Below are 26877 nucleotides of genomic sequence, written 5' to 3'. Positions count from 1 at the left end.
TGGGAACATGGGCAAAGTTCTTTTCTGGTGCTTTCTAGTGGCTCAGTTAAAGATGAAATGGGTGGGAGTCTCGTGTTGGGAAGGCAGGGAGCCATCTGACTGGCCACCCATTTGGGCTCACTTGAGGTTTGTGGTCATCTGGTTTAAAGTGTGTTTTACTGGTTTAGAGGGCTGGGCAACCTAGGCAGCACTGCTCTACCAGTGCCTGAAGCAGGGAGCCAAATGGATGCATGGGCATCACATTAGACAAGGAAGAGATCCGGGGCCAAGGGCTCTGGGATTTCTGGGTTCTGGTCATCTTCTGCTCCTGGGCTTGCCCTGCTGCAGGAATGAGGGGCCCAAGCGTGGGGAGAGCCCAGAGCTCTCTCGGAGGCCAGTAGGGGTGAGGAGCAGGTGGTACGGCCCACGGGGGGCAGAGAGCCAGGCCTGCAGGAGAGGTAGAATTCCCTGGTTCCGCACCGACCCGCCACAGGGTGGGTCACGGCGACGCGAAGTCGTGCTCTGGAAAATGACAGCAGTTCCCCTTCGTTTCCAGGTTTTTATTTGCCTTTTATAATTCTGATACTTATGTACATATATATATATATACTTTTGTTTTTTGTAAAGGGCTCATCAACAGACCAAGCAAAGGCATACAGGGAGACGGCGGCTGCCGCGCAGGAGCACAGCGGAGCTGGGAGAACCAACCTTTCCTTTTTTTTTTTTTTTTTTTGTCTGTTTTTATTTTTCCTGGGATGGGATCATCAAAGCTAACTGCTATAAAACCTAGAAACCACCTAGAGACTCAGACATCTGCCTACACACTAGTGGCATATGGGGAAAGGGCAAGGGTACAAATTTTCAAAGTCAAGGTGTATTTACATTCCCAAGGTGGGGATGGGGGAAGCTGAGGAAAGGAACTGTTCAGAAGGGGGTTGAGTGGAGCTGCTAAGGAGTCCCGGGGAGTGGTGGCGGCTGGGAGAGGCCAGGGCCGGGGAGGAGGGAGGTGTGCCTGCCCCGCACCTGGGCAGTGACAGAGGCCACTTGGATGTTGTCTGGTGGGTACCAAAGGCAGCGTGTGTACGGAGCTCCTGAAAGCCGCCGCAGGGTTGGGTGGGCAGTGGGCGGAGAGGTGCCAGTTGAGGGTGATACAGGCAGGTGGGGACTCTGGGCTCTCCAGATGGCCTCCTCTGCATCCATGGCCAGCTTGCCCAGCTCCCATCCCAGTTGGAGCCATGATGGCAAAGAAGAGGGAACAGATGGTGGAGACACCGAGTTCTGTCCCCAGTCCCAGCCAGGCAGGCCAAGGAACAGCAGAGGGTAGAGGCACCATCCCCATTTCCTCTCCCCTGACCACAGCCTCTCTCTGCCCAAAGGCTGGCGAGACAGCACCTGAAGGCTCCAGATGTGTGGGTGATTAGCCCCTGAGCAGAGCAAAGCAGTGTGTGCCCAAGGAGGGGTGCAGCTGGGTTTTGGCAATAAACTGGGGACCGGGTAGTCAGAAGGTATGAGAAGCAGTGAAATCCTCTTCCCTGCCTCCACCTCAAGCCTCCGTTGGGCTCAGGGCCAGAGGCCAGGGCCACAGCCTGGTGGAGAGAGGGAGAGGCCTCAGTCCCAACGTCAGGGACCCAGCACAGGCCTCAGGCTGGGGAGTCTTGGCCTCTGACTCCCCTGTGGCCCGGTCCTGGGCTGTGCTCTGCCTGGCCTGGCCTGGCCAGACCCTGCTACTCCAGGGTCCCCGCAGGGTTGATGGGAGAGGCGGCCCCTGAGCTGTCGTTGCCTCCTGCCGCCTCCTTCTCTTTCTTGCCACTGTACTGGCCGATGAAGGAGCCGTCCTCGTTGAACTGGACATCCACGCTGCCCCCGTAGTCGGCCAGGCTGTCGTCACTGCCCAAAGGCTTGATGTCTCCGTTGAGGGATGGCTGGCTGCTGCCAAAGGCCTTCTCCTCGTTGTCGCTGCAGGGGCAGAGGGCGGGAGGGAGTGGGAGGCTGCCCTGTGGCACCCAGCAGGAGCTGGCAAGTGCTAGGCGGAGGGAGGACGCCCGGCCTCCTGCGTGCTCTGAAAGCCTAGGGCAAGAGGCTTTCATCCTTGACGCATGCCCGGGAGGGCAGGTGGCATGCACACCAGCAGAAGGCCAAGGACTGGGCATGCCCAGGACCCTGGGGGATGGGAGGGAGCAGGGGGGCACTTGGCCCAGGGGTGCTCACAGGCCTGGCTCCTGTCTGCAGGTAGACCGAACAGAAGCACATGTCCAGCTGTCGGCCCTGGCAGAGCCCAGAGAGGGGAAGCTGGGAAGGTGACAGGCAGGCCCAGTAGCTGGCTGTCAGTGTTGGCTTCTCCCAAAAACAAGGAGCCACCGGGCCCAAGGGCTGGCCAGCAGGGATCCACGGCACTCCCAGGCACACACAATCCACAGGAGGGTCCCTGCCACCACCGGAGTCTGACAGTATCTTCCCACCAGCCCTGCCTTACCTCTCCAGGGACCTGACATCACCCCGCAGCACAGAAGAGAGAGAAAGAGATGGGATCAGATATGAAAGGGAGATCTGGGTGGCTAGCCGGCACCTGCTCCCACCCGGCTCACCTGTACTCGCCAAAGGTCTCGTCCTTCATTGGCCGCGCCTCGGAGTCCACCTGGGTGTCCTCCTTATCCTTCACTGGAGACACAGAGAGGAACTAGCTTCTTCTCCGCCCCAGCCCATCCCTGGACACTGGGCCCCACCCCTAGGTGGGGACAGGGCTGAGCCTCTCCCTTGGTGCTCTGGGTGCTTCCAGCACTGTCTCAGCAGTGCTCGGGAGCCGAGCCTTCAAGGCTTCTGGGCCCCATGCCCGACCCCAACATGCCCCTGTTGTCCTGCCAGGGGCTTGGGGACCAAGGGGGACTGGTAGAAGGGATGAAGGGGGCTCCTCCCAGTGTCCCGGCTCAACCATCCTCACCTGAGCCCTGGAGTCGGGGGTTACCTGAGTACTTGCCACCCTTACTGCGCTTGATAAAACAGAGGATGAGTAGGAAGAGAAGTAAGAGGATGATGGCACTGACGAAGCCAATGAACCAGCCCTCAGTGGCAAAGCCGGCAGGAGGGAGTCTCACGCGGCCTGAGGGGGAGAACAGGAAGGAAGGAGACCATGATGCCCCCAGTGAACTGCGACGCCCCCAGTGCTGCAGACCCCCAGGTTCATGGCTTGGTGCGTGGGCCTCACTCAGAGCCTCTGGCTTGGCCCACTCCCCACCCCTCTGTCCCCAGGGCCTGGGCAGGGGCAGGGGCAGGGGGAGGGCCAGGCCTGCAGACCACAGAGGGCCCGGGAGGAGTGAGGAGTTGGGGCTGAGGCACGCTTGGAACTGATGCTTGGGGGGACCCTCCTGGGGACAGGGAGGAGGACCTTCTGTGAAACTGACTGCTCTGGAAACAGTTAAAACAGAATACTAAAAGGGGTCGTTTCAGTGTCCTGGACCTCTCATCACTGGTCAAGGGGCACCCTGGTTCTGGGAGAAAGAGAGCCAAGACGTGGTGTGGGTTCTGTGGCAGTTGCAGCTGGGCTAAGGAGGGAGGGAAGCTTGCTAGGCAGGCCCGGGGCTCCCTCACCGGTGCCATTGGTCTTCACGGCCATCTGGTGCAGGAGCACCCGCTCCTTGAGCAAGTGGATCTCGTAGTCGGTGTCAGGCTGCAGGTCCCACTGCGTGTAGGAGCTCTGGTTGTAGCTGACATACTGTGGCGGGAGAGTAGCACCCATCTTCTCATCTGCAGGGCAAGAGGGCAGCAGGGGTGAGCAGGAGGACCGGGCAGCCCCTCAGCTCCGTGCCACCCCCAGCCCCTTCCCCTTCCTGGGCCCTGAAACCCCTTCCCCCCCACCTCAGGGGCCCCTCTTATGCTCACCCCCCAGGGCTTTGAACCAGATCTGGAACCCGAAGTTGCACTGGCCCTCCTTCGGGACCCAGGAGACCACACTGTAATTCTCGCCGGCCATGGCCGAGATGTTGCCAAAATCTGGGGTCCCTGGGGATAGAGAGGAGGGTTTGGGACCTTGAGGCAGCCCAAGGCCCACCCTCCTGGGCCCGGCCGCCAGGCTGGCCTCCTCAGCCCCCTCCTGCTCACCGGATAAGGCCATGGTGCCTCCTTCCCGCACAATAGCCTCGCCAGGGCCCTCCTTTGTGGTGGCCTGCAGCTGGAAGCGGTACCGCAGGTGGGGGCTGAGGTTGGTCAGGTTGTGTGTCCGCAGCTCAGGGTCCGGAAGGTCAAAGGACAACTGCTCTTTGCCCCCGTCATCCACTGCGAGGACAGGTAACAAGTTGGCCTCAGCTGTCAGCCCTGCCCACCCTGCGGCCCCCCGCCACCTCCGGGCCAGGCCGGGCCGGGCTGGGGCGCTGGGCCCACAACACACGTACGCGGGTGGTAAGAGAGCACGTAGCCAGTGAGCACGCCGTTGTGGCTGAGCGGGGGCTGCCAGTGCAACAGCAGGCTGGTGTCCGACTGGCATTCCAGGTGCAGCGCCGCGGGGTGTCCGGGCACTGCGGGGGACAAGGACGAGTGGTAGGTCCTCACCCAGGCCCACCCCAGACTGGGAGGCGGGGCCAGGGGCGTAGGGTGCAAAGCTCACCTCCCTCCGGGGTGATGAAGGCCATCTCACTGGCAGGCCCCAGTCCCCGGCCATTAAAGGCTTGCACCTCCACATGGTAGGAGCTGTAGGGCCGCAGGCCCCCCAGGACAGCACTGGTGGTATTGGCAGGCACCACCACATGGCCTTTGTGGACATGTCTCTTGCTGTGCTTCCTCTGACTGCCCTCCCACCAGTAAGTCACCTGCAGGTGGACAGGAGATCCCACAGGGGCAGAAGGCGGCTAGCAGTGAGCCCTGGCTGCACCTTCCCCGCTGCCCTCCAAGGGGACCCTTTCCTCCAGCCTGAGAACTTTTAGGAGAGCAGCTGGCAGGTGGTAGAGCCCCTCTCCATCCTGTCACTCCCGGTAGCCTTACACCTCACCCTAGAGATGCCCCCAGCCCCCACGCCCTGGACTCTTACATTGTATCCCCGGAGGTGGCCCTTGACCTGGGCTGGGTCCACAGGCCACCACTTGACCAGCACGGTGCTCGAGTTGAGGATCTTGATGCCTTCTATCTCAGGGCTTGCCTGGGGGTCTGGAAGGCACCGGTGCCGTGGGTGAGAGCCTGTGGCACCCTGAGGCCAGCCCTGAACCCTCCCGCAGGGGGAAGATGGATTTGGATGCGATATGGGGGGTAGGCAGTTTGATGAGCAGGGCGTTTGCATGGTCTCAGGGTCTCTCCCTGCAGACTTTTTATTACTTACGAGAGAGAAAATAGTGACTACACAGAGAAGCAGAAAAGATCTTTTTTTTTTCTTTTTAAATGGAGGGACTGGGGATTGAACCTAGGACCTCGCTCATGCTAAACACATGCTCTACCACTGTGCTATACCCCCACCCCCTGAAAAGATCTTGACTGGTTGATCAAAATTCGCATCTGATAATGTTCCAGATTTAAGGAAAGGGAAAATATCCTTACTCTTAGGAAGTGCGCTACATTAAGTGTTAGGAGCTGGGTGCAGGGACGAACCCCCCAGCAGTGGGCGGGGAGCGGGCCATGCAAGCGCACACGGGCTCCACCTCCCAGGTGTGGGTGGGGCCAACTCAATACTTACAGTCCTCCCCAGAGTAGCCAATGGTGATCTGGGGCTCAGGGCCCTTGCCCTGGCTGTTAACGGCCTGGACCTTGATCTCATACGGTACAAATGTGGACGTGTTGGACACCACCAGGAAGGGATCGCTCACGATCTGTTCCTGCCAGGCCCCCAGAGCCCCCTGAGGGCGCCACTGCACACGATACTGAACCTGGGGGGCATTCCAGTCCATCCACCTGAGCGGCTGGAGGGGGTGAGCAGAAGAGGAGCTTGTCAGCCAAAAGGCCCTCCACCGGTCTGTGACCCACCCGCCTTCCAGCCCAGCATCACGTCCCCAGTCATCTTCTGGTCCTTAGCAGCAGACATCTGGGTCCTGGCCTGATGTCCAGGGGCGCGCTCAGCCCTGGGGCCCTCACCTTCCAAGTGATAACCATGTTGTTGGTCTCATTTCCTTCCCCTTTCACATCCACAGGATTCTTCTCTGGGGCTGGAAAGCAATGTGTTAACACATCAACATGGCGGGCTCCTGCAGAGGCGTGAAGGCCAAGGACCAAGGAAGGAATGACCCATTCTGGCCCTGGAAGCCAGGAGCCAGCAGCCCCACGGTAACTCTGTCCCCTAAGCTCCTGCCAGAACCCTGGAAGCAGAGGAGCTTGGACACAGTCACTTTGCCAGACCCTCCTTGTAGAGCCCCGGGGGGCCTGGCATCTGAGGCCCCCTCCTGGGTGGCTCACCTGCCTCAGGTGTGACCACAGTCTCAGAGGCCGGGCTGGGCTCCCCAGGGCCGTATTTGTTGATGGCAGTAACTCTGAAGGTGTAATGGACATAGGGTGACAGCTTGAGGGTGGTGGAGGTCTGGTTCCCAGGCACCTTGCCCAGACTGTACCATTTCTCAGGCGCCATCTCCTTGTCCTCAAATTCAATGTCATACTCTGCCAAGAAGTGAAGTGGCAATGCAGTAAGTGGCCTGTGGCAAGTGGGGGAGGGGTGGTGGGGGTACAGGTCCAGCTCTCCCCGAGGAAGGGAAGGAGTGCTCAAGGCAACTGGCATTCTCAGGCTCCTGGGAGGAACCAGGAGAGCCCCCCCGCCCTGAACATAGCTGCGTGCCTCAGTGAGGTGGGCAGCTGTGGGCCACAGCTCTGGGAGGACGATGGAGCTGCAAGAAGGGAGGGCTAATGGGGTGGCAGTGGGTGGGTGGGAGCACCATGTTCACGGCCTCTTACTTTCAATGGGGGCGTTGTGGTCATCAGCGGGGCTCCAAGACAGGTGCACCTGGCTCTGCTTCAGCAAATGGCGATCGGACAGTTCCAGCTGAGGCACAGGTCCGGGGCTCCCTGGGGGCCACAGTGGGTGGATTTCTGGCCCACTCACAGCTGCCCCACCACCAGGCTCGAAACAGCCCTGCAGTATCTGCACACAGTGCCCACCCACATGCCTCCAGGCCATGAGCTCAATGCCGTCCGAGGACTCACCCACCACCAGGAGCTCCGCCCTGCTCTCCACCATGTCCAGCTGGGTGCTGGCCACACAGCTGTAGTTGCCCTGGTCACTGTAGTCCAGGCTGTGGATGACCAAGTGCCCATCCTCTATGAAGTACCTGGCAGGGATAGGGTGGATCCTGATCCTTCTGCTTCCAGCGGACCCACTACTTCCTGCCAGCTGCACTCTGCTCCCCTCCCTTCCCTCTCCTGCCGGAACCTTCCCCCGCCAAGCAGGGGCACTCTCCCCCACAGATGAGGCCAGGAAGCCTGGACATTCTGCTTTTCCCACTCTGCCCCCACCCATGGAGCCCAGGCTGGGGCTGGGCCCGCACTTGTCACTGTCCCCAAGCTCCTGGAGATTGCGACCATCCCCATGCCAGGTGATGCTGTGCTGCAAGGAGGGGTCAAAGGAGGCCTGGCACGTGAACGTCACTCTCGAGCCTTTCTTCTCGATCAAGCTCCGGGGCCCCTGGATGATCTGTGTGGCATCTGAGGGTGAGGATGGGAAGGAGGGTCACGTTGGTGTCTTTTGGAGACCCTCCCTACTGGAGGTGCTGCCGATCACATTAGCAGGGGTAGGGGGTGTTACCTGACCTTTGACCTGCAGGTTAGCCACAATGGTGACGTTGTTCTGGTCGTTGGCAGCCTGGCAGAAGTAGTGGCCAGTGTCATTGGCCTGGAGGTCTCGGATGCCCAGGGTCCCATTGGTATAGGGGAAGAAGCGTTCGTCCTGTAGCACCGTCTTTCCTTCCTTGTCCAGCCTAGTGCAGACAGGGGGTTCGGGCTCAGACCCCACGGGGCCGAGCTCCCCTGCCCTGCCTGGTTCCCTGGACCAGAAAATGGCTTTGAGGTGCCTTCTGTCAGGGTGGGGGCACTCACCACTGGATGCTGGGCACGGGGGCTCCAAAGGCCTTGCACAGAAGGTAGGCGGTGCTGCCCTGCACTGCCATGTAAGTCTCATTGTCTGGGGTCAGGATCTTGGCCGGCAGCTCTGGGGGAGGAGCAGTCATGGGGGACAGGGCAAGACCCAAGGCTGGGTGACTGCACATGCGTGGTCGGTGGGCAGCCACAGGGATGAGCAGGGCAGCTTCCCCCAGGAAGGCTCATGGACTCTGGAAGCTGCCAGTGACTCCACAGGGCATTCTCAACCCCTCAAGAGCCACCTGCCCATCTTGCTTCCCTGCGCCCAGTTCTGTTCCCTGCCAGGCTGAGCCTCTCCTGGCCTTCAGACATGCCATCCCCTCTGCCTCAGATGTACCTTTCGTCCCAATCACATGTTTTACCAATCATTTGAGGCTCCACTGACAGCCTACCTCTTATGGAAAGCCTTCCTGGCCTAGCCCCCAGTCTTTCCCAAGGCTCTGGGAGAGGAGCCACCAGGCTGGTCTCGGGCACATCCTGGCCAGGGCGAGCCTCTCTTCGGTGACATGGGGTGGGCCAGACTACTCTCTGAGGCTGCTTCTTCATCTGTAAATGCTGACAAGACCCTGCCTTTCCTCCGTGCACCCTGCCCCGCTGTTGTGAGGATGAGCAGGGGATGGGGTGAAGGCTCGGGGGAGGAGAAAAGCAGTCATGTAGACAACTCAGCTGCTGGCTAAGTCAGTTTGGTGGCCTTGCCTGGTGGGGTGCAGAGACAGACCAGGGGCTTATGAGGCAAAGACGAGAGAGTGAGTGGGCCCAGCCAGCCGGCACTCACCAACCACATAGATGTAGGCGTTGGCCAGTAGGAGTCCATGCCGGTTGCGGGCCTCGCACTGGGTCACCATTGTGTCACTGGGCTGCACGTTGCTCAGGACTAGGGCTCCATGCTGGATCCGGTACTTCTGGTCCTTGGCCAGCTCTGCATGTGCCGCAGGCGGGCCCCAAGGGCCCAGAGCAGAGCCATGAGCTATGCCAAGGCCCTTCCTCCCCTCCTCTTCTTCCCCCACAGTCCCCAGGGCTACCCACGCTCACTCCCTTTCCCTGCCCGAGGCCCGCTCACCCTCCACGGGGATCCCGTTGACTCTCCAGGTGACCTCCGGCCGGGGCCTGCCCTGCACCTGGCAGTCCAGGCGGGCAGTCTCTCCCGGTCCGTACAAGCGGCTCTGGGGCTTGCGCAGCCAGTGCGGGGCGGCTGCGAGGAGATGGGGAGGCGCGCTGAGCCCAGAGCCCATGGCTGGCCCCCGGCCCCTGGCCCCCTGCCCCCGGCCCCTGCCCCCTACCCCCGGCCCCGGGCCTGTGCCCCAGGGCTCACTCTGGGGAGCCCATGTGCTGGGAAGTGGGATGGTGCAAGGCGGAGACACCCTACCTTCCACAGTGACGTGGTATGCGTGCCGGTCAGTGCCCAGTGAGTTCTCAGCCAGGCAGCGGTACTCGCCATCATCCTCCTCGCCCACGTTCAGCAGCTGCAGGGTCTTGTTGTGGTTCTGGTAGGTGACTCGGTCGGCTGGCATGGGACCATTCAGGCGCAGCCACTTGATGGTGGGTGTGGGGCTGCCCAGGGCCACAGGGCAGGGAGGCCAAGGGACAGAGCAGAAGGGAGAGAGGACAAGGCCGCTCAACACCGCCCCACGGCAGAGGCTCTACCTCGCCCTGCCCCCACCCAGCCCCCACCCAGGGGCCCAGACTCACAAGCCCTCCGCAATGCACTCCAGGACCAAGGGCTGCCCCTGCAAGGCCACCAGGTGGCTGCTGGAGTTGGTGGGGAAGAGCAGGCGCGGCTTCCTGTCCATCATGCTGTTGGCTGTGAGGAGACAGGGAGCGGGTGGTATGGCTCTTCCTCCGTCCACTCACGAAGTTATCAGGCTGGGTGACTTTGGACACCCCAGTGATCCCCCAGGGCCTCAGTTTCCTCCTTCATTAAAGGCAGGGCTCTGTCTCTGCTCTCACCACACAGGAAGAGGGGTGGGGAGTGTCGAGGTGGGAGCTGAGCTGTCCTCGAGGGAGTCTGAGGTAGCCTGATCTATGGGCTGGGCCATGCCTGAGGGTGAGAGAGGAGGAATGGGGTGTATCAGAGACTTTGGGACTCACTGGCCTTGACCCGGAGGTCAATGGGTTCCTTTTGAATGATGGTCCGGGTGCCAGGGAAGTGGGCATGGCAGATGTAGTCTGAGTGATTGTCCGAGGTGAGCACATTGGCAAAGTAGAGGTTGCCGTTCTGGCCCATTGTCACCCGCTCGTCCTGTTTGATGTGCATGATCTCTGCGGGGACAAGGGAGGCCAGGAGGCAAAGGTCAGGACCCCCATCTGGGCATACACACCCACCGACCCACCCGTCCGAGGCAGCAGCCCCTCAAGGGCACCCACTGCTGTTCATCCAGTAGATCCGGAGCGGCTCTGCACTGGGCGGAGGGTGGCAGGGCAGAATCACCGACTCCCCTTCCTCCACCTCCACAGGCTTCACTGTCTCCTTGGGCCACTTGGGGGTACCTAGAAGGGACAGAGAGGCTGGCACTGTGGGTCTTAACTCTCCTCCTGGTCAAGGCAGGGGAAGGCAGGGGAAAGGAGGAGGGATAGCCAAGGGGGTGAGAGGGTCAGGCCATGAGCAAGCTCGCATAAAGTGAGGCAGTGACTGGGGATCCTTTGGGGGCTCAAAGCAGAGGCTGGCACTTCATGCCGAGGAGAGGATGGGCAGGAGGCCAGATGGCTGTGAAGGGTTAAGTTTCCACAATTCTCAGCTCCCACCAGGAGGAAAGGATGAGGGCAGGAAGGTGGGGGAAGGCTGAGGTGCAGCAGTGGGGGAGGGGAGCTGTGGACGGATGCTGGAGTCACAGACCCTTCCATCATCCTGACACAGAAACCATGGCAACGGTTCCCAAGGTAACTGGAGGGGCAGAAAGGGGAGAGGAGCACAAGCTCGGGAGGCAGAAAGCTCAGGGAGGCTGGAATGCAGAGGGAAAACCCCAGGGAAAGGGCAACGCAGATAAAGACAGAGCCAGAGAGCAGGAAGGAGGGAGCCAGACAGGCCAGGTGAGAGGTGGAAGGTGGAGGGGAGACGAGACAGAGTGATGGGGGAGGTGGAAGAGATGACCAAGAGTGGTGGAGGAGGACACGGCAGTTCAGGGATGGATGGGGACAGAAGCCAAAGCCCAGGCAGTGACTCGGGCTCAGTCCTCCACTCGTTCAGTTGGCCAACAAGCCCAAGAGCATTCCCTACATGGCAGGCCCCGAGGCCAAAACAGGGAAAGCACAGAAGAAGAGAGGGAAGGAGAGACCAGGAATGGTGGAGAAAGAGACAGGGCAAGGAAGGAGAAGGTGGCTGAGGGCTGCTGGGCACCCAGTGCCCTTGGCGCACTGGACCACCAGCTGAGGGAGCTGGGCTCCCAGCCTGGACTCCCACCCAGATTCCCAGACCTCAGGCCTCTGTGAGGATCCCTGTCTGGGGATCCTCCCCAGACCCTGCAGTGCCTCGCACCTTCGGCCATGAGCTGGATCTCGTGGGACATGGCAGTGCCCAGCTTGTTGCTGGCAAAGCAGCGATAGGTGCCCTGAAAACTCTGGGCGAAGTTGCTGTTGTTGCCCGTGATGGTGAAGGAGCCAGAGTGGGGTGCCTGGTTCACGGTCACGCCCAGCTCCTCCTTGGGTTTGAAGTGGACGCCATCCCGAGTCCAGCGGAACCTATGGGCAGAGAAAGGCACAGAGGCCTGAGGTCCGGGAATCTGGGACAGGGCAAGGACCTAGAGTGATGAAGGAGATCTGGGGGGTCTGAGCCCAGAAGTCAGAAGGCCCTGGGAGACACGGGGACTAGAGGCTCAGGTCAGTGGTCAACAGCAGGCCTTAGAGGGCGAAGGTCACTCACTGCACTTCGGGTTTGCCGCTGGCCTCACACTTGAGGCTGATGTCATCGGTGGGGAAGACAACCAGGCGTCGCGGAGACTGTTCTGTGATGACTGGTGGCTCCATCACTGGGGACAGGATGGGGAGAGAGATTGTGAGGAAGACATCTAGCAGGCATCATTGCCTTAACCCCTGTTGCATTGTGAGGGAAGCAGGGTCTGGAGCCCTTGGGAGCCCCAGGGCTGGGGGGCTGGGGGTAGAAGAAAACAAGCTCAGAACAGGAAGAGGGAGGGGCAGGGACAAATGTGGAGAGAGACAGAAGAGCGAGAGATGGCAACAAAAGTTACCAAGACAGCAACCTCAAAGAGAGAGGTGAAGCCAAAGAGAAAGGCAAAGGGTGTGGAGGAAAGGAAACAGAGACACAGGAGCCAAAGAGCAAGACGGGCAAGTCCCTCATGGGAGAGAGAGGACCAGAGAGAAGAACAGAACACCAGAAAGAGACACGAGGAAACCCAGGCCAGGCAGGGACAGAACAGAGATGGGCACTCGGGTGAGGGAGAAGGGAGGCTGAGACAGCCAGAACAAGGACCCAAGAACCAGAAAAGACAGCGACCCACACAGGGCACACAGCACACACGGAGAGCTAGGCGCGGGCAGGAGTGGGGAGGGAGAGGGGGCTGTGCGGACACCCAGGAAAATCTCCCCTCCCCCAACTTACCATGGTGTCCTTCATCTGAGAAATCCGGGCAGCAAGGGGGAGAGAGAGGAGAGGAATGCTGACAGGCCGCCCCAGCAGGGGGCCGAGGGCCAGGCAAGGAAGCAGGCAGGGGGAGGGGAGGGCAGGAGAGGAGGTGCACCGTGGGGGCACCTGCTGGGCTAGAGCTATGGCTGGTCACGACCCAGAAGGACAGGACTTGAGCCAGATCACCAGTCCCAGTGAGGGGCAATGCCCAGGGGTAGCCAGACCACCGGAGAGAGAAATGTGTGCCTTTAACCAGGAGTGCGCTTTGGACAGACACTTGCGTCCTCTTGGCAGGGCCTGCAGAGCTGACCCCCACCCCATCCCAGGATGCCTCGGAAGGCTGGGAGGCAGACAGCCTGCAGCCAGAGCACCCGCCCCTGCTCCAGCCCACTTCCCTCCTAATCCAATTAGCACAGCTCAGTGTTTTCAATTACGCAGGCCCAGCCTTCAGAACCCAGCTGCCCCCACCCTCCAAGTCCTCCCAAAGGCCCTGCTAAATCCGAGTTTCCATTGCCTGCAGAGATGGCGCCAGCCCTCATTTTCTCCCCTTCCTTCCTCTCAGCCTCCCACCAAGCTCCCTGGAGCAGAGGCCAGAGCTGCTGCCCCCGATGATGCCACAGGACTCAGCCCAACACTGGCCAGGGTGGCTGTGAGGAGGGGAGAGAGAGAGTGGGAAGGTGGCGGCTGGGCCACCTCTGAAAGCTTTCTCTGCAGAAGACCTCAGTGTAGGGGCCCCCAGGAGAAAAGAGGGGCTCTCCAGGGACACTGCAGAGAGGACCCTGAGTTGGGGAGGGGCCAGTGCAGGCAGCCCAAAAGCAAGAGACAGTGACAGGGACAATGGGATGCGGAAAGCAGGAAAAGAGACAAAGGGGCCTGGAGTAGCCAGGGAGGGAGAGAGCTGGAGGACGACTTCCAACAGGGAGGAACCCGGCTGCCTGCCATATTGTATCCAGGTCAATTACAAGTACCAGCCAGTGCCCAGGGCAGTCGCAAGGTTGCTGTAGTCTTTGACCTACTTCTCTTTCCTCTACCCTGCTTTTCTTGAAATTCTCCTGGACCCTCCACACATAGATGCACCTGGCTGAATGGCCTAGCCTGTGGCGTAGCAGGGCAGGCTGATGCCCAGGGTAAGGCCTGAAAAGCAACTGAGAGGGGACAGAGTGGGAAGGAGGGTGAGTCGCATGTGAGTGTGCAAAAGTGTGAATCTGGGCATGTGCATGGGTGCCCCAGGGTGTGCTGCAGTAACTTGGTGAGCATCTGCCAGTATGTTTGTCTATGGGTGTGTCTTGCCAGAGCACATCTGAAGGCTGTGTGTGTGTGTGTGTCTACATTCAGTGTACAATTTTTTATTGTACACCCACATCTGTGTATGTGCGGATGACTGTTGTTTTGTACCTAAGCCTCTCACTTGTGTGTGTGCCAGTGTGCCTCCTGTGTGTGCTCTCAGAGTCTCTGTCCCAGCTTGATACAGGTGGCTCGTCTGTGTCTACCCACGTGCTTGTCCATGTGCATCCGTAGCTGGGGGAGTTGGCATGGGCGTGACTGCATGGACCTCCCGGTGTGTATCTAAGGGGACATCCTCAGCCTTTCTTCCCGTCAGCCCCTTTCTACCTCCCCCAAATGCTCACTGCCCCTCAGTGCCAGATACCTCCCTCGGCCTCTGCCCCACTCCTGGCATGCACAGTCTCCCCTGCCCCCAGGCCCCGGCTCCTCTCTCAGTGATGCTGGCCTCCAGTAGGTCCAAGGCTCAGAGATAAAGGTGGAAAGGTGAGCAGATAGGGATTGGAGCTACCAAGGAGCAGGCTCAAGATACTCAAATGTTACCCTGTGAAAAGCCCCTCACACAAGCGCAAGAGGCACTTACAGCAGCGTGTTTACACCTGCTCACACTCAGGAGAAAACACCATCACGATAACACACATTCCACACACAAAGAGGTCCTCACATGCACACACGACCCACTACAATCAAATGTTAATACCTACAGACCTTCACAAACCTGACCAATAATTAACAGTTACAGTGACTCACAAACTTACCCATATAGGAAATCACAATCACACTCGGGAATATCCACACTAAGTCAATCACACCACATACATCCACACACACAAATAAACTGTCTGTCCAACCCACAAGCAGATGCAAATACTCAAGTTCAGTCACAACCCTCTAGCTACACTCCCCAACATCCACGCACCTACCTGTGACCCCCCCTAAACATGCTACTCCAACAGCCCCACCCACCAACCCAAACTAGTAACTACACATCAAATCATAGGGCTCCAGGACGCTGCTGGGCCTGTGCAAGAGTCTTTCCTTGTCTCAGTTCGCAGAAAGGGCTGCCAAGGGCCCAGGATAGGATTATCCAAGTCAGAAGCCGTAGCAAGGCTTGAATCCAACCCTTTACACCAGCTAGTCGAGGACTGGGGACGACCCCATTCTCCTGGCCGCCACACCCCTGGGGGAAGGGTTGGTTGGGCGGAGGGAGAGCAGAGGCCTGAGGAGGCAGATCCAGCACCAGGCCCGCTGTCCGTGGTGCTGAAATCTCACCAGACCTCCTGAACCTCTGGTTCCTCTCCGTGATGCTGAAAAACCTCGAGCCTTCCACCTTGTGCCTTCAGAAGCACCAAACATCCTGGGTACCTCTTGCCCACTCCATGCCCAGGAAAGGATGGGTGAGGGGGTGAGAGTCCGGAACCGAGAGAAGACGAGGAGGCAGAGGATAAAGAGAAGCCCAGCACGGCGGTAAAGGGAGGCGCCGAGGCTCCCTTCAGTTACTCACATTCCTTGGGGATCTGGATGAGCAGGCAGGGGCTGCACAGGAGGAGAGGCCACAAGTACCGCAGCGCCACGGCCATCTTCCCGGCGGCACCGGAGGCTCGGCGCGGCTCAGCCGACCAGGCTCGGCTCAAGCTCTGGCCGGAGGGAAGAGGGCTAGTGGGCAGCTTGGGGAAGGAGCCGGGGGTGGGAGCACTGTGAGAAGGGAGGAGGGAAGGGAAAGGTAGGGGAGGAGAGAGAAAGGACTGTTGTTAGTGACTAACATCTGGGCGAGCCCGGGCTCCTAGCCCCGCCCCCAGCCCCGCCCTCGGCTGTCCAGCTCCTCCATCCCTTCCTCCCCACCAACCCTGGATAACGAAAACCTGGAAGTGACAGCACAGGCTGGGTCTCCAGGTTGCCTTTCATTCCCTTCCTACTGTCTGTGCCTTCTGCACCAGTTGCCTCTCCAGCACCAACTTGTTGCCCCAGCCAGCTCCCCTGGGCATGCCACAGGCCACTCTGTGCACATCGTCCCCATGTGTGACTCACCGTCCCAGCAAGCAGATGCCTGTGGGCATGAGTGTAGATGTGGATCTACATGTAGCCAGATATGTGCATCAGTATTTCTGTGGCTGTGTGTGTGCATGCAGGAAGACATTTTCAGCTTCTCTGGGAGAGAGGTGCACTCAGGAGTGGGTGTGTATCTGGGGGAATCAAAACATGGGTCTGACAGCTGTGTGCGCAAGCAGAAGCATGTGTGTCTTCTGGTGTGTCTATCTGTGAGGGATGAATCCTCAGGTCTGTTATTTCTGTGTGCACATACAAGCATGCATGCACGCATATGTAGAGAACTCTTGTCACAGTCTCATTGTAGTGGGTTTCAGAGCCAACTGATCCCTGGGTGCTATGCAGGCGTAAAAAGCTGGCGGTGGGGAACAGTGGGGACTTGGGAGGTGAGAACTGAGAAAGAAGGAAAGGGGCTCAAGAAGTCTGCATTTCACGGAATAGGTTGTGGAAAAGGAAAAAAGAAAGGAAAAGGAGGCCTGCCTTCAAGAAGTGGCAGGAGAGGAGGAAAGCACCTCTCTGCTGTCCCTCCGTCTCCTGGGGGGACAATAGAGGGGATTGTGGCCTTTCCTCTTCCAGATGCTCCAGGCCAGGGTGAGGGCAGGGGTCAGGGCAAGCTCTGGGACAGTGTTTCTGACATCTCTCAAGGGTCTCTCAAGGGCACGTCCAGTTTTTGGATCATTCTCTGAGTCTTCACGGCTCCACTGATAGATGTGTCCACCCCACACCCAAGTGATGCCAGCCATGTTCACATTTCACCTTCATGCCAGGAGCCCTAAAAACTGAGGGCCCGGGGAAGGGGAGCGTCTCTGCCAGGGACTATAAGAGAAAATACTTCCAAGAAAATAGACCATTTTGACTCCAAACAGGAAGGGGTGTGAGAATGAGACAAGTGGTAAAAGTGCAGGAGGGGCAAGAGCAAGTTGCCAGGGGACTGAGAGCCTGGAGGCTGGAGCCCAGGTCCGGACACCTTCACCAAGTCCATCCTGGGCATCCTCCGCATGCCTAGCGAGGACCTTATCAAAGGAGGGACCAAGACTCATCCAGAATGCTGAAGGGCTGGGTGGGGAGGCCTGGAATGCTGTGCCATGACATCCAGACTCTGTCAGGAGGCAACCAGGAGCCACAGACTGGTTTTGTGTAAGATAACCCGAGAAGGATGCTGAATTGGGCAGATTGATTTGGGACTGGGCAGGGAAAATAAATGGTGGCAAATAACAGTCAGCTTGGAGCTCTCTGACTCCCCACCCAAAGCTGGAGGTGGTGGGTGGAGAAGCACCAGGGTGGGTCAATGTGGATGGGCTGAAGGCCAAGAGAATGGCTTGGGTGGGGCAAGGGGGTAGCAAAGGCATGGCCAGTTCCCAATTTGCAAGAGCCGAGCTGGTGCCCAGAAGGAAGAAGCAACAGCAGACCTGTTCCACCCCCACCTTCCTCCACAAAGCCAATCCAAGCAAGGTTGGCCCCCATGCAGCCTTGGCCTCAGCTTCAAGGCCTGTAGGAAGCAGTAGGAGACTCAGATCAGAGGGCAAGCGATCAAACAGCAGCCTTGGGAGCTCTGAGTGCTCTGGTCTTAGGAGGGGGAAGGGAGGGAAACAAGCGAGAAGCTCAAAGGCGGACCATCCCCAAGACTAAGACAAGGAGACCTGAGCACTCCGTTTGCTGGCATGACGACAGCTGGCATGCCAACCCCTCCACTTGTGCTCCAATCTGAGTTCCCAGAATGGGGCTCGGCACGTGTGCATGCAGGGGAAATAGGATAACCCCAAATCCCCTTGTCCCCACTCTCTGCTCCATCCCAATGCTGCAGTCTCACATCCAGCCTCTTTCAGTCTCCTGGTATTTGCCACCCGACTCTGCACCTTCCCAGGCTCTCAGAGACAGGCAGGAGCCAGGAGACTGAGAGGCCCTGACGGCTAGGAGGGGGCTCTGCCTCCTCCCTGCTGCCGCCGCCGGGTCTCTGATCTCTCACCATTCCTCAGGCAATTACGGAGCAAGAAGCTCAGGTTGTCGGCTCAGCAGGCCCCCCACCCCCCATCAGCACCTCCAGGGGCAAGGGAAGTGGGGGAGTGTTCCACAAGCTGGTGTACAGATGGAGCCAAGGCCACGGCTGTGAGGCGAGGGGGCAGGCTGGGGAAGACTGAAGGGTGACAGACAGGGTGAGAAAGAGGCAGGAGGGGAGCAGGAGAGACTGGGAAGTAGGGCTGGGGGAGGGAGAGACAAAGACGGAGGCTGGACCATCACAGTCACCAAATACAGAAATCCAGAAATGGAGACCCAGGCAGTGCAGAAAGGAAGAGGAGAGGGAAACGGAGTACAAAGGATGAGAGACAGCTGCAGAAAGCACTGATGAGAAATGGCCAAAAGAGCAAGAAGACTGAGGGGTGTGCGTGTGTGTACGTGCACGCATGTGCGCAGACCGAGAGGCGCCTCCTCGGCATCCTTGTCCCTGGGGAGTGTGCCAGGCAAGGGACGGGGAAGGAGGGGAGATGGACCTGAGTCAGAGGAGGGGGGCTTCTTGGGCTTGGGGGTCAGGTTGGCCTGATGGGTAGGGCAGAGAGACAAACAGAAAGCAGAGAAGCTGTGAGCCAGGGCCACAGACAAACAAAGCCCACGATGACAGATACAGAGCGGCAGGTCCCTGGCCACTTGTGGCACTGGGGCAAGGGGACGGTTATAGACAACATGAATGAACAACTGCTGGCCTGCACTATCCTCCCCCGAGGCCTCACACACGCTCAATGGGGGAGGGGGGAGGGCGTGGCGGGTACTAAGGTGGGACAGCCTGCAGGCAGGGGCTCAGGGGGACCCTAGAGGAGCCCCAGCGTTGGCTACACCCTGCCCCACTGTGCTGGGGGTCTGTGCTCTGACCTGGGTGGGTAGGGGAATTTGGGGGGTGGTGGAGCCATGCTGAGGCCATACACACCCTGGGAACCTCCAGGGGTGCCCTCTGTGCTTGCCACACACATGCCGGCCAGCTCCCAGGTCCTTCCTGGAGACCTCTCTGCCCCTCCTGCCTCACAGAAATGCACCTGCCCAAGGAGAAGTCACAGGCAAGCCCTCCAGCCCACAGTCTGTTGAGAATGGCAGCGCCTGTGACCCAGCAGTTCCAAGAAGGGGCTGGGGGCTCAGCCCACGTATGTGACATGGTCAGAGTGGGGGGGGGAGGCCTGGTCCGTGCCCTTGTAGGCCTGGGGGGCACTTGGAGGCACTTATGCCTGGGCTGTCTCCCCAGCAGGGCCATTGGGGGCCTTCCAGCCTGTATGAGGGTGTGGGTGTTACCTACACCCCATGCACTGTGTTCCTTTAAGTAAGGCTCCTCCTCACCCTCCCCCCCCCCAGGCTGTGGCTGGCGAGTTTCCAAGGAGATGAAGCCCAGCTCCCTCCGCTGGCAGAAATGGGGGAAGACAGAGGAAAGCTTGCTGCAGCCTAATGGGCGATTTAGATATACATAAAGGGGGCTGCTGGGTGGGAGCCCCCACAGGTACCTGGGGCCCCCAGAAGTCTTAAAAGACTACTGCTTAGTCCTCTGTGCCCCCTGCCTTGCCCCTCCCTAAGGGAGAATGCGCCCTCAGCCCCCTCAAGGCTGCGGTTTCCAAGGCAACAACAGCTCACCTGTAATGGACCATTCTCCTTACAGGATGAGGGAGGGGCGGGACAGAGGTTAACCCTTTGTGGGAGAGTGGGGAGAACAGTCTCCACTGGGAAGGGAAGTGGGGGATCTCACCACTGGCGGCCAGACAGACATTTCCCCCTCTCCCCACTCTATTAAATAAAATCGCGGCTGGCACTTACCACATGCCAGGGACTCTCCTAAAGGCTCTTACTCTACAGTACTCATTTAATCCTTAAAATGATCCTAGAGAAGGAGGCACTATCATTACCACCATTTTAGGGTTGAGGAAACTGAGGCTCAGAGGTGGCACTGATGCTCACCAAGTATGGGGTTCTAGATGGGGTTGGTGGAGGCTCCCAAAGCTGCCAAAGACTACTCCGGGGGTCAGCTCACCTCTCAGGGTCTCAGGCACCCCAACACGTGTGCCTCCTTGCACTCCCAAAGAGCCAGGGGCCTGGACAAGGATGGGCTCCAAGTTGCCCTGCCCCCAGGGGAAGGGCCTTATTTGCTAGGCAGATGGCAAGCAAATGCAGGGGACGGGGAGGAAAGTCTTGGGAAGAGGCCACACGGAAGTAGGATGTGACCCACATCACGCCTCAGCACAGAGCAGGATCCATCCTCCCTCAGCTTTGGGCTTGACACAACCTCCCAGCCAAGGACTCTGGAAGAGAGAAGGCAGGCAGCTCCAGGACAGCCTGGGTTTCTCGGTCCCCTCCTTGGCTATCCAGAATCTTGGATTGCTCTGACCTCTTTCCCAAAATCAAAGGCCCCAGGGCCTGCTCACCAAGAGCCCCTGGCTACCTGGAAGGTCCCTCTCTCCAGTCAGAGCTTAGGGACAGCACTGACTCCCTTCCCCTGAAAGGGAAACTGAGGCCCAGTGGAGCAGGGGCCAAGACTCTGGCCTCCCAGACCTCCAGAATGTAAGCACTAGAGCCAAGTTTTCCATGTACAGTTGGGGCAACTGATACGGCCTAAAATTGTGCCCCACCTCCAACCCCTCTAAGCCCTATCTTTGGAAAGTGGGTTCCAAACAAGGCCTGAAACCCCCAACCTGAGAAATGAACCAGGCACCAGAGGGGGCTTCGGGGACTGGGCAAGATGGGGAGACATCCATCGGCTCCTATGGGCCAGTCTCCAGGACTCCAGAGGAAAGGAGGAAGGAGAGGAGGCAGGCAGGGTGGGGGAGGGTGCCAAGCAAATGGAGAGGGGTCCAGGACAGGCGCTGGCCCACCAGTGGAGCTGGCTGCTCAGACCTGCCAGCCTTGGGACACCTGGGGTGAGAGAGGAGGGACAGGGGGCACCTGGAAACAGCTCGGACACTGCCAGACCCCTCCGGCCCCTTCGGGGCTCCCCACTCCAAAGGGTTAAAGGGCAGAGGGGGCACAGGAAGCCTGGGGGTGGACAATGGAGCCTCTGTTGTCCTCAGGGCCTCAGCATTCTTAAGGCATGAACGAAGGCGGCCAGGGGAGGGGCCAGGGGACACCCCCCCAACAGGAAGCCCCCACATCACACAGGGAGGAACTGCAGCCTCTGCGGCCACTGACATCGGCCACACCCATTCCCAGTATGGGATCCGCCTGGGCACAGGAGGATCTGTGGGGACAGGGGGCTCTGTGTGCACAGGCGTACACACACAAATGCACACATGCAACCAGATACACGATCCCCACACATGCAAATAGGAAGACTGGAAGCTACGCATGCACCCCACACCCAAAGCTGCCGCATGCAAACCTCCACACTGGCAGCCCTCTCCCAATCTGCCAGGCTCTGACCACTTCAGAGGGAAGAGTGGCTCCTGCGGACTCATCGCCTCCCTCCAAACTGCATCATCAGACTGACATGAAGATGGACAGGCTCAGAAGGCCCCCTCGGCCGAGTATACAAAGCCCAGGCCAACACTGCCCTCCTGCTCCACCCAATCCAAGGCGTCCCAGCCATCCCTCTGGGTTTAGGGCCAGAGACTGGCCTGAGTTGCCCAGTGGCAGGACAGTAGCCAGGTCCTCCCTCCACAGCTTCATGATCCAGGAGAACACAGAGGGCGTAGGTAACTCCTGAGGGCTTGGATGGGGGGCACTGGACAAAGAAAAGCTTCTGGGGAGACCAGCGGCCCAGACCCCCCCTACCCCCCCACAGAGGAGCTCCGCACCCTCCCCCCGCTCCTCCTCTCCCTCCTCTCGGATCACAGCCTTTAGGAAGCTGCAAAGATACTGCTGATATCTGGGGAGAAGGTGGGCTGGCCTTGCTGACGGCCCCCGTCCCCCGTCCCCTGGTTGGTGGCCACCAGGCGCCCCTGTCCACCCTCCAGGTCGACGAGGCCCCAGAGGGAGGTCTGGGCCCAACCCAAAGGCACAGAGCTGGGTGGCCGTGCACACATGGGGCAGCAGGGCACCCTGGTGCTGAGGCTCAGAGCTCAGAGCTCAGGGCCAAGCTTGGACCATAGAAAGCGGGGCAGGGGAGAGGTGCAGAGAAATAAGTTAGACAAAAGGGGAAGTGGAGAGATGGAGACAAGGGCACCTGGGGAGGGGTGGGGCAGGCAGGGACAGGAGAAGGAGAGGAGGGGAGTGGTGAACCCTCCACAGCGAAACTCCAACAGAGCAGACGCTGTGCGGGCTGGGGGTGGGGGTGTAAAGAGAGCAAGGGGAGGGCAGGGGAAGCAGGAGATAGGGGACATCCAGGATGGGCCAGGTCAAAGCAAGCAGGAGGGAGAAAGGGGGCGTAGGGCCCACCCAGGAACCTCAACCCAGCCTTCCCAATTATGGGAGGAGGGGGCAGGGCAGAGACAGCAGCCCACTTGGGACCCTAGACAGGGGACTCAGATACCTGGCCTCCCCTATTGTCTGAATCACAGGGTGGGGCAGGGCCCTGGGACTGTGCTCTGGGTCGCCACTTGCACCCACAGAAAGGGGCCTGGTGAAGCAGGGTGGTGGGCTGCGATACCCGTCTGGGCCGACCTCTGCACAGGGCCTCCACCTCTACTTCACTCTCCTACGCCCAGGGCACCCCCAGGAACAAGCCCCCCTCCTCACTCTAGAGCTGTTTCAACCTTTTGCCCAAGAAGGGGTTCGGGAAGCTTCCATCACACCCTCGCCCTGGCTTTCCTGGAAGCGGGTCCAGCATGGCCAGGCCATGTGCCCCACTGCCCAGAAGAGAGCCCCAGGAGACGTTCTGTCCAGCTGCAGCCATTTAGAGTGGCACCAGGGACCATTTGCCTTGAAAGGGACCTTGAAGATGACGAAGTCTGCACCCTCCCATGATAGCCAAGAGGGCTGAGACCCAAAGCGGTCCCACATCACAGGCGGCCTCCTCCACCCTGCCCAGCTGGCCATGCTCAAGTGCGCGCCACAGAAGGCACCCACCCCAGCACGGGAAGAGGCTGACAGGGGCACAACCCAGGCAGCTCTGCTCACTGGAGTAGGCCTCAGACAAGGCCCTTCCTCCATCCCTGCCTCCCTTTTCCCTGCAGATTGTCACAAAGGAGGAAAAGAAAACCAATCCACACCCCCTGAAGACAAAGACAGTGTTGATCTGGTTTGTTACCGGCTTTTCCATGGGTAACCCCAAACCTGGCCCAAGCAGGCACCTGGCAGTGAGCAGCTGCCCAGCGAATGACTGCCCACCCCATGAGCCACTTAGCTCCTGTACTGGGAGGAGCTCGTTACTGTGCTGAGCCTAAGGCTTGGTGCTTTGCAGAGGGCTGGACAATGAGCATTGGGGGAGGAGCCTCTTGGGAGCAGATTGTAGCAAACCAGGGAGACTGAGGCTGGGGTGTGCTGAGCGGGTTTCTCCCTCGGTGATCAGATCACCAAGGATCCTTAATTTCTTTTGTTCTTTTCTGTATATTTCAAGCATACCACAATAAGACGTATCACTTTGGGGATCGCATACACCAAGACATAAATAAGTATGGAGAGAGAGAGAGACAAGGATGCAGCGAAGAGAAATGGCGAGCAACCTGGGAGGGGGGTTCCAGCCTCAGCACTGACATGAACTTGCCTTGTGGCCATAGATTAGCCGAGAGTCCCTCCAAGGCGAGGGAGCTCATGGGTGCACATGTGGGCGCTGCACGGGCTCTGTGCCAGGTGAGAGGCCAGGCCAGGTGAAGCACTACCACCGGCAACAAGGAGCCGATCAGAGGCAAGAGGCCCCCGGCCGCCCTCAGCCCCAGCCACTTCATAGGGGAGAAGAAAGACGGGGCTCACCAGCTGTAGTTCTTGGGAAGAAAGGCTGAAGGGCTTATTCATCAGCAGGGCCACGTGAGTCAGCAGCCCCTGCCCTGTGGGTGGAGTTAACTGGAAGCAGGGCACCTACTTGGAGGGGTTATCAAGCCCCCCACTTCTTGGGAGGGGGGCAGATGGCCCTGGGCTTGCCTCCCTGAGACTGGCTGTGATGGGCAGGGCGCCAGATATCGTGTAGGGGGCAGCGGGTTTTACCAGGTGCTCTTTGCAAACCCTGCCAACCAAGAGTCCCCAAAAATTTGCCGTAGGAAGAGGGGTATAGGAATTGCAGACTCTCCCACAAGGGAACAGAGGCAGGAAGACTCGCGAGCAGAAGACCTGCAGTGCGCAGGGCCAGGGCCCCCAGCCAGCGAGGCTCCCCTCCCTCCCCCTACCTGACAGACCCACAGTCTACACCCATGTGCACAGCCGCACACTGGTGGGTTTCCAGGCCAACCTCACTCAGTGCACACTTTCTTGGCCACCAGAGCCTGCAGAAACTGAGGCTGCAGGCGCACCCTACGCCTCCAGGGAGAGAGACCCTGGTCCTGGCCCAGGCTGGAAGGGGAGCACGGGGGAGTCCAAGCTGGGGTTTAGAAAGAAGAGAACAAAGCCCCTCTTCCCACCTTGGGGCGGAGGGCCCAAGCAGCACCCAGCCCTGTTCTCTCCCCTCCCCTCCCATGGCAGGGGCCGCCTAGTCCAACCTCCCCCCCAACCCCGCTGGCGGCTGGATTTTCAGCCAAACAGGGCCCTGGATTGAGAAAGGTGGGCAGCCACGCCCAGGGCCACACCCCACGGCGGCCGATGGGGAGGCGGGGGTCACTTGGCCCCACCGCGCTCCCTTTCTTATACACGCACACCCCTGGAGGGACATGCCCGCATAGTCCCTGCCTGACTCCCCCCGGAGAGTCCCTCCCTGGGTCGGCATTTTGGGCGCCGCCCAGGTATTCTTCACCTGTCGGGCTTCGGCCCCCGGGCTCCTTTCCCTGCCCCGCTGCAGTCCGCGGGGCTCAGAGCCCGGTGCCCGGCCTGGGTGGGGCTCTGGCCGCTCCGCCGGTGGCCGCGGGCTGGTCCGGGTGGGGCTCTCCGGTCTCGTCCCCGGTCCGGTCTCGTCCCCGGGGCAGGGCTGGGACGGGAGGCTCGGGGCGTTGCAGCCGCGGCCCGGGCGCGAGGGCAGGCCTGCCCGCCTTACCTGCGCTGCGGCTGCCGTTCGGGCTGCCCGCCCAGCCTCCGCACACGCCGGCCTCGGACCCGCCGCCCGAGAGCGTCTGCGATGCTGATGCTGCGGCGGCCGCGGCGGCAGGGCGGGGGCGGGGCGGGGCGGGCGTGCGCGCAGGGGAGGGGGAGGGGAGCGCAAGGGAGGCGGGGGAGAGGGAGTGAGATCACCTCCCTGGCCTCCCGCCCCGCCCCGCCGCGCCCCTTGTCCCGGCGGAGCCAGACTGCTGAGCCCGGCGCAACTGGGAACCCACAGTGACCCACTCCGGGAGCTCAGTGGGACCCCGGCCGCCAGGTCCCACCAGACCCCTCTTGGAGTCCCTGACCCGGCAGTGCTCGGCATCGGGGCACCCGCGCCGCAGTGGAGGCTCCGGGCAGGAGTCGCGAGGCAGGGGTGCTCCCGAGGCGCCTTGCTGGGCCGTGGAGAGGAGTCGGATGGGGAAACATCCCCAGCCTCCACCCGGCCCTCGAGGGCGCTGGCGAGCGACAGGCCCCCACACTCAAGGTGGTCGTGGGGTGCTTGGACGCCCCCCCCACACGGCAGGATTCTCGAGTCCCCGGGATCTCCCCGGAACCCCCCTCCCATCCTAGGCGCGTGGTCGGGGAGGGGCGCGCGGGCCTCCATCTCATCCCGCTAGGGAGGCGCCTAGGAGCGCGGGCCCCTGCGCAGCGCAGAGCCGGAGGGCGAGGAGCTGTTGAGAGGACGCCCCTGGAGCCGCCGTTCCCCATCCCTGGATCTTCCTCCGACTGCCTGCCCGTTTTCCTGGAGTCTTATTTCTTTGTCGTGGGGATTGACCCTATCTCGACCTTTCCTGGCGGCCTCACTCTCCCTGAAGCCCTGCCCTGGACGCCTGAGAAAGGCTCTCCTCCCTAGCCCCCCCCCAACCCGCCCCCCACCCGCACAGGCTCGCAGCTGTGACCTCCGAGGCGAAGCGGAGGGCACAGGAATTCCGGAGTGAGCCGAGCCGGCCGCAGGGCAAGGAAGGCCTAGGGCCCAGATGGCAGATTGCAGCCCTGGTGGCCACGGTATTTTTATGGGCATGCCTGTTGCCCAGTGAAGCATACTGGGGCCCTCAGCTTAGCCTCCCGAGACTCTCCAAGCCTTGCAGGGGGCCCAGGTGGGAGGGTCTCTGGCAGACCACCCGACCACCTCCCTGCCAGCTTCTGTTCCCCCTGGAAGGGGAGGCTTGGAGTGGCCCCACCTGCCCTCAGAGAAGGTCTGAATGCAGGGTTTTGAGGTGTCTTTAGAAGGAGCCTGGACAAAACCAGGTGCCTGAGTGAAAGAGGAGGGCTGGAGAGAGGGAGAAGTCAAGGGAGCTGGAGGCGGAGGGGCTCCCCAGGGCTGCCACTAGCCCACCCTTTGGTTCCGATAGACCCAGAGTAGGAGTGCTGGCGGGCGCTTGTGCCAATGGTCCAGCCCCTGTGGGAAGCTGGAGGAGGTTGGGGGTGGGGGGGGAACATTGCTGGGCATGCAGGGTGGGACCTGTACCCAAGAGGGGGTGTTTTCCATCAGGCCCTGCGCTGCAGTTGGCTTCCTGCCTGCTCTGATCTGACCTCCGATAGGCCTGGTCTCTCTGCTCGCCAACTGCCTCTGCCTCCACTCAGCACCCTCTCCGGTAAGTTCCCAGCCTCTTCCTTCAGCCTCAACTTCCACAAGTCCTTCGGAGTGTAGGGCTTGATGCTGGTCGCTGTGCCTGGAATACAAGAACGCAGTAAGGAGGGGAGAGACCCTTTTCCTATGCTCCTGCTGCATGCGCGACGATGGGCTCAGTCTCTATGTGTTTTCATCACAGGTATTCACCGCTGGTATTCGTCACTAGTATTACACGAAGTCCCATTTAGCAAGCACTACCAGGGGCTTGCCACTGTCCCAAGCACATTTCAGATATTAGCACGTTTCTCTTGCACATCAGTCAGGG

At 60.3% G+C, this 26877-nt stretch overlaps 1 protein-coding gene across 3 annotated transcripts; it reads right to left on the bottom strand.

Annotated features, from left to right (window-relative positions):
• Window positions 1–524: 524 nt before the first annotated feature.
• L1CAM (L1 cell adhesion molecule) lies at window positions 525–25029 on the bottom strand. 3 transcript variants are annotated; one of them, XM_031446135.2, is made up of 28 exons: window positions 24936–25029; window positions 15375–15565; window positions 12566–12580; window positions 11870–11975; window positions 11486–11688; window positions 10378–10500; window positions 10102–10272; window positions 9703–9814; window positions 9380–9564; window positions 9074–9205; window positions 8789–8932; window positions 7972–8083; window positions 7687–7853; window positions 7425–7581; window positions 7084–7208; window positions 6835–6945; window positions 6346–6543; window positions 6028–6098; window positions 5633–5855; window positions 4997–5112; window positions 4577–4778; window positions 4365–4487; window positions 4075–4248; window positions 3856–3975; window positions 3565–3720; window positions 2942–3076; window positions 2565–2637; window positions 525–1935 (listed from the first exon to the last, which is right to left on the bottom strand). In XM_031446135.2, the coding sequence occupies exons 2-28, from the start codon at window positions 15448–15450 to the stop codon at window positions 1704–1706; spliced, it is 3762 nt and encodes a 1253-aa protein (XP_031301995.2). In that variant the 5' UTR covers window positions 15451–15565; window positions 24936–25029; the 3' UTR covers window positions 525–1703. The 3 variants fall into 3 exon arrangements, with proteins under 3 accessions (XP_031301995.2, XP_064338748.1, XP_031301997.2); XM_064482678.1 differs by lacking the exon at window positions 24936–25029 and adding an exon at window positions 24699–24909; XM_031446137.2 differs by lacking the exon at window positions 12566–12580.
• Window positions 25030–26877: the final 1848 nt, after the last annotated feature.

Source organism: Camelus dromedarius, chromosome X (assembly GCF_036321535.1).
Source record: "Camelus dromedarius isolate mCamDro1 chromosome X, mCamDro1.pat, whole genome shotgun sequence".
Lineage (NCBI taxonomy): Eukaryota > Metazoa > Chordata > Mammalia > Artiodactyla > Camelidae > Camelus > Camelus dromedarius.
The sequence above is the reverse complement of the archived record's forward strand: the minus strand, read 5'-3'. Positions and strand labels throughout refer to the sequence as shown.

Bases quoted from the DNA above. Each gene is read 5' to 3' on its own strand.
- L1CAM (XM_031446135.2), bottom strand. From the start codon at position 15,450: ATGGCCGTGGCGCTGCGGTACTTGTGGCCTCTCCTCCTGTGCAGCCCC. The intron at 11,689-11,869 runs GTGAGTGACCTT...CTCTGCCCATAG, and splicing joins AGCGGCAAACCCGAAGTGCA to GTTCCGCTGGACTCGGGATG. The intron at 6,099-6,345 runs GTGAGCCACCCA...ATTGCTTTCCAG, and splicing joins TGTGGTCACACCTGAGGCAG to CCCCAGAGAAGAATCCTGTG.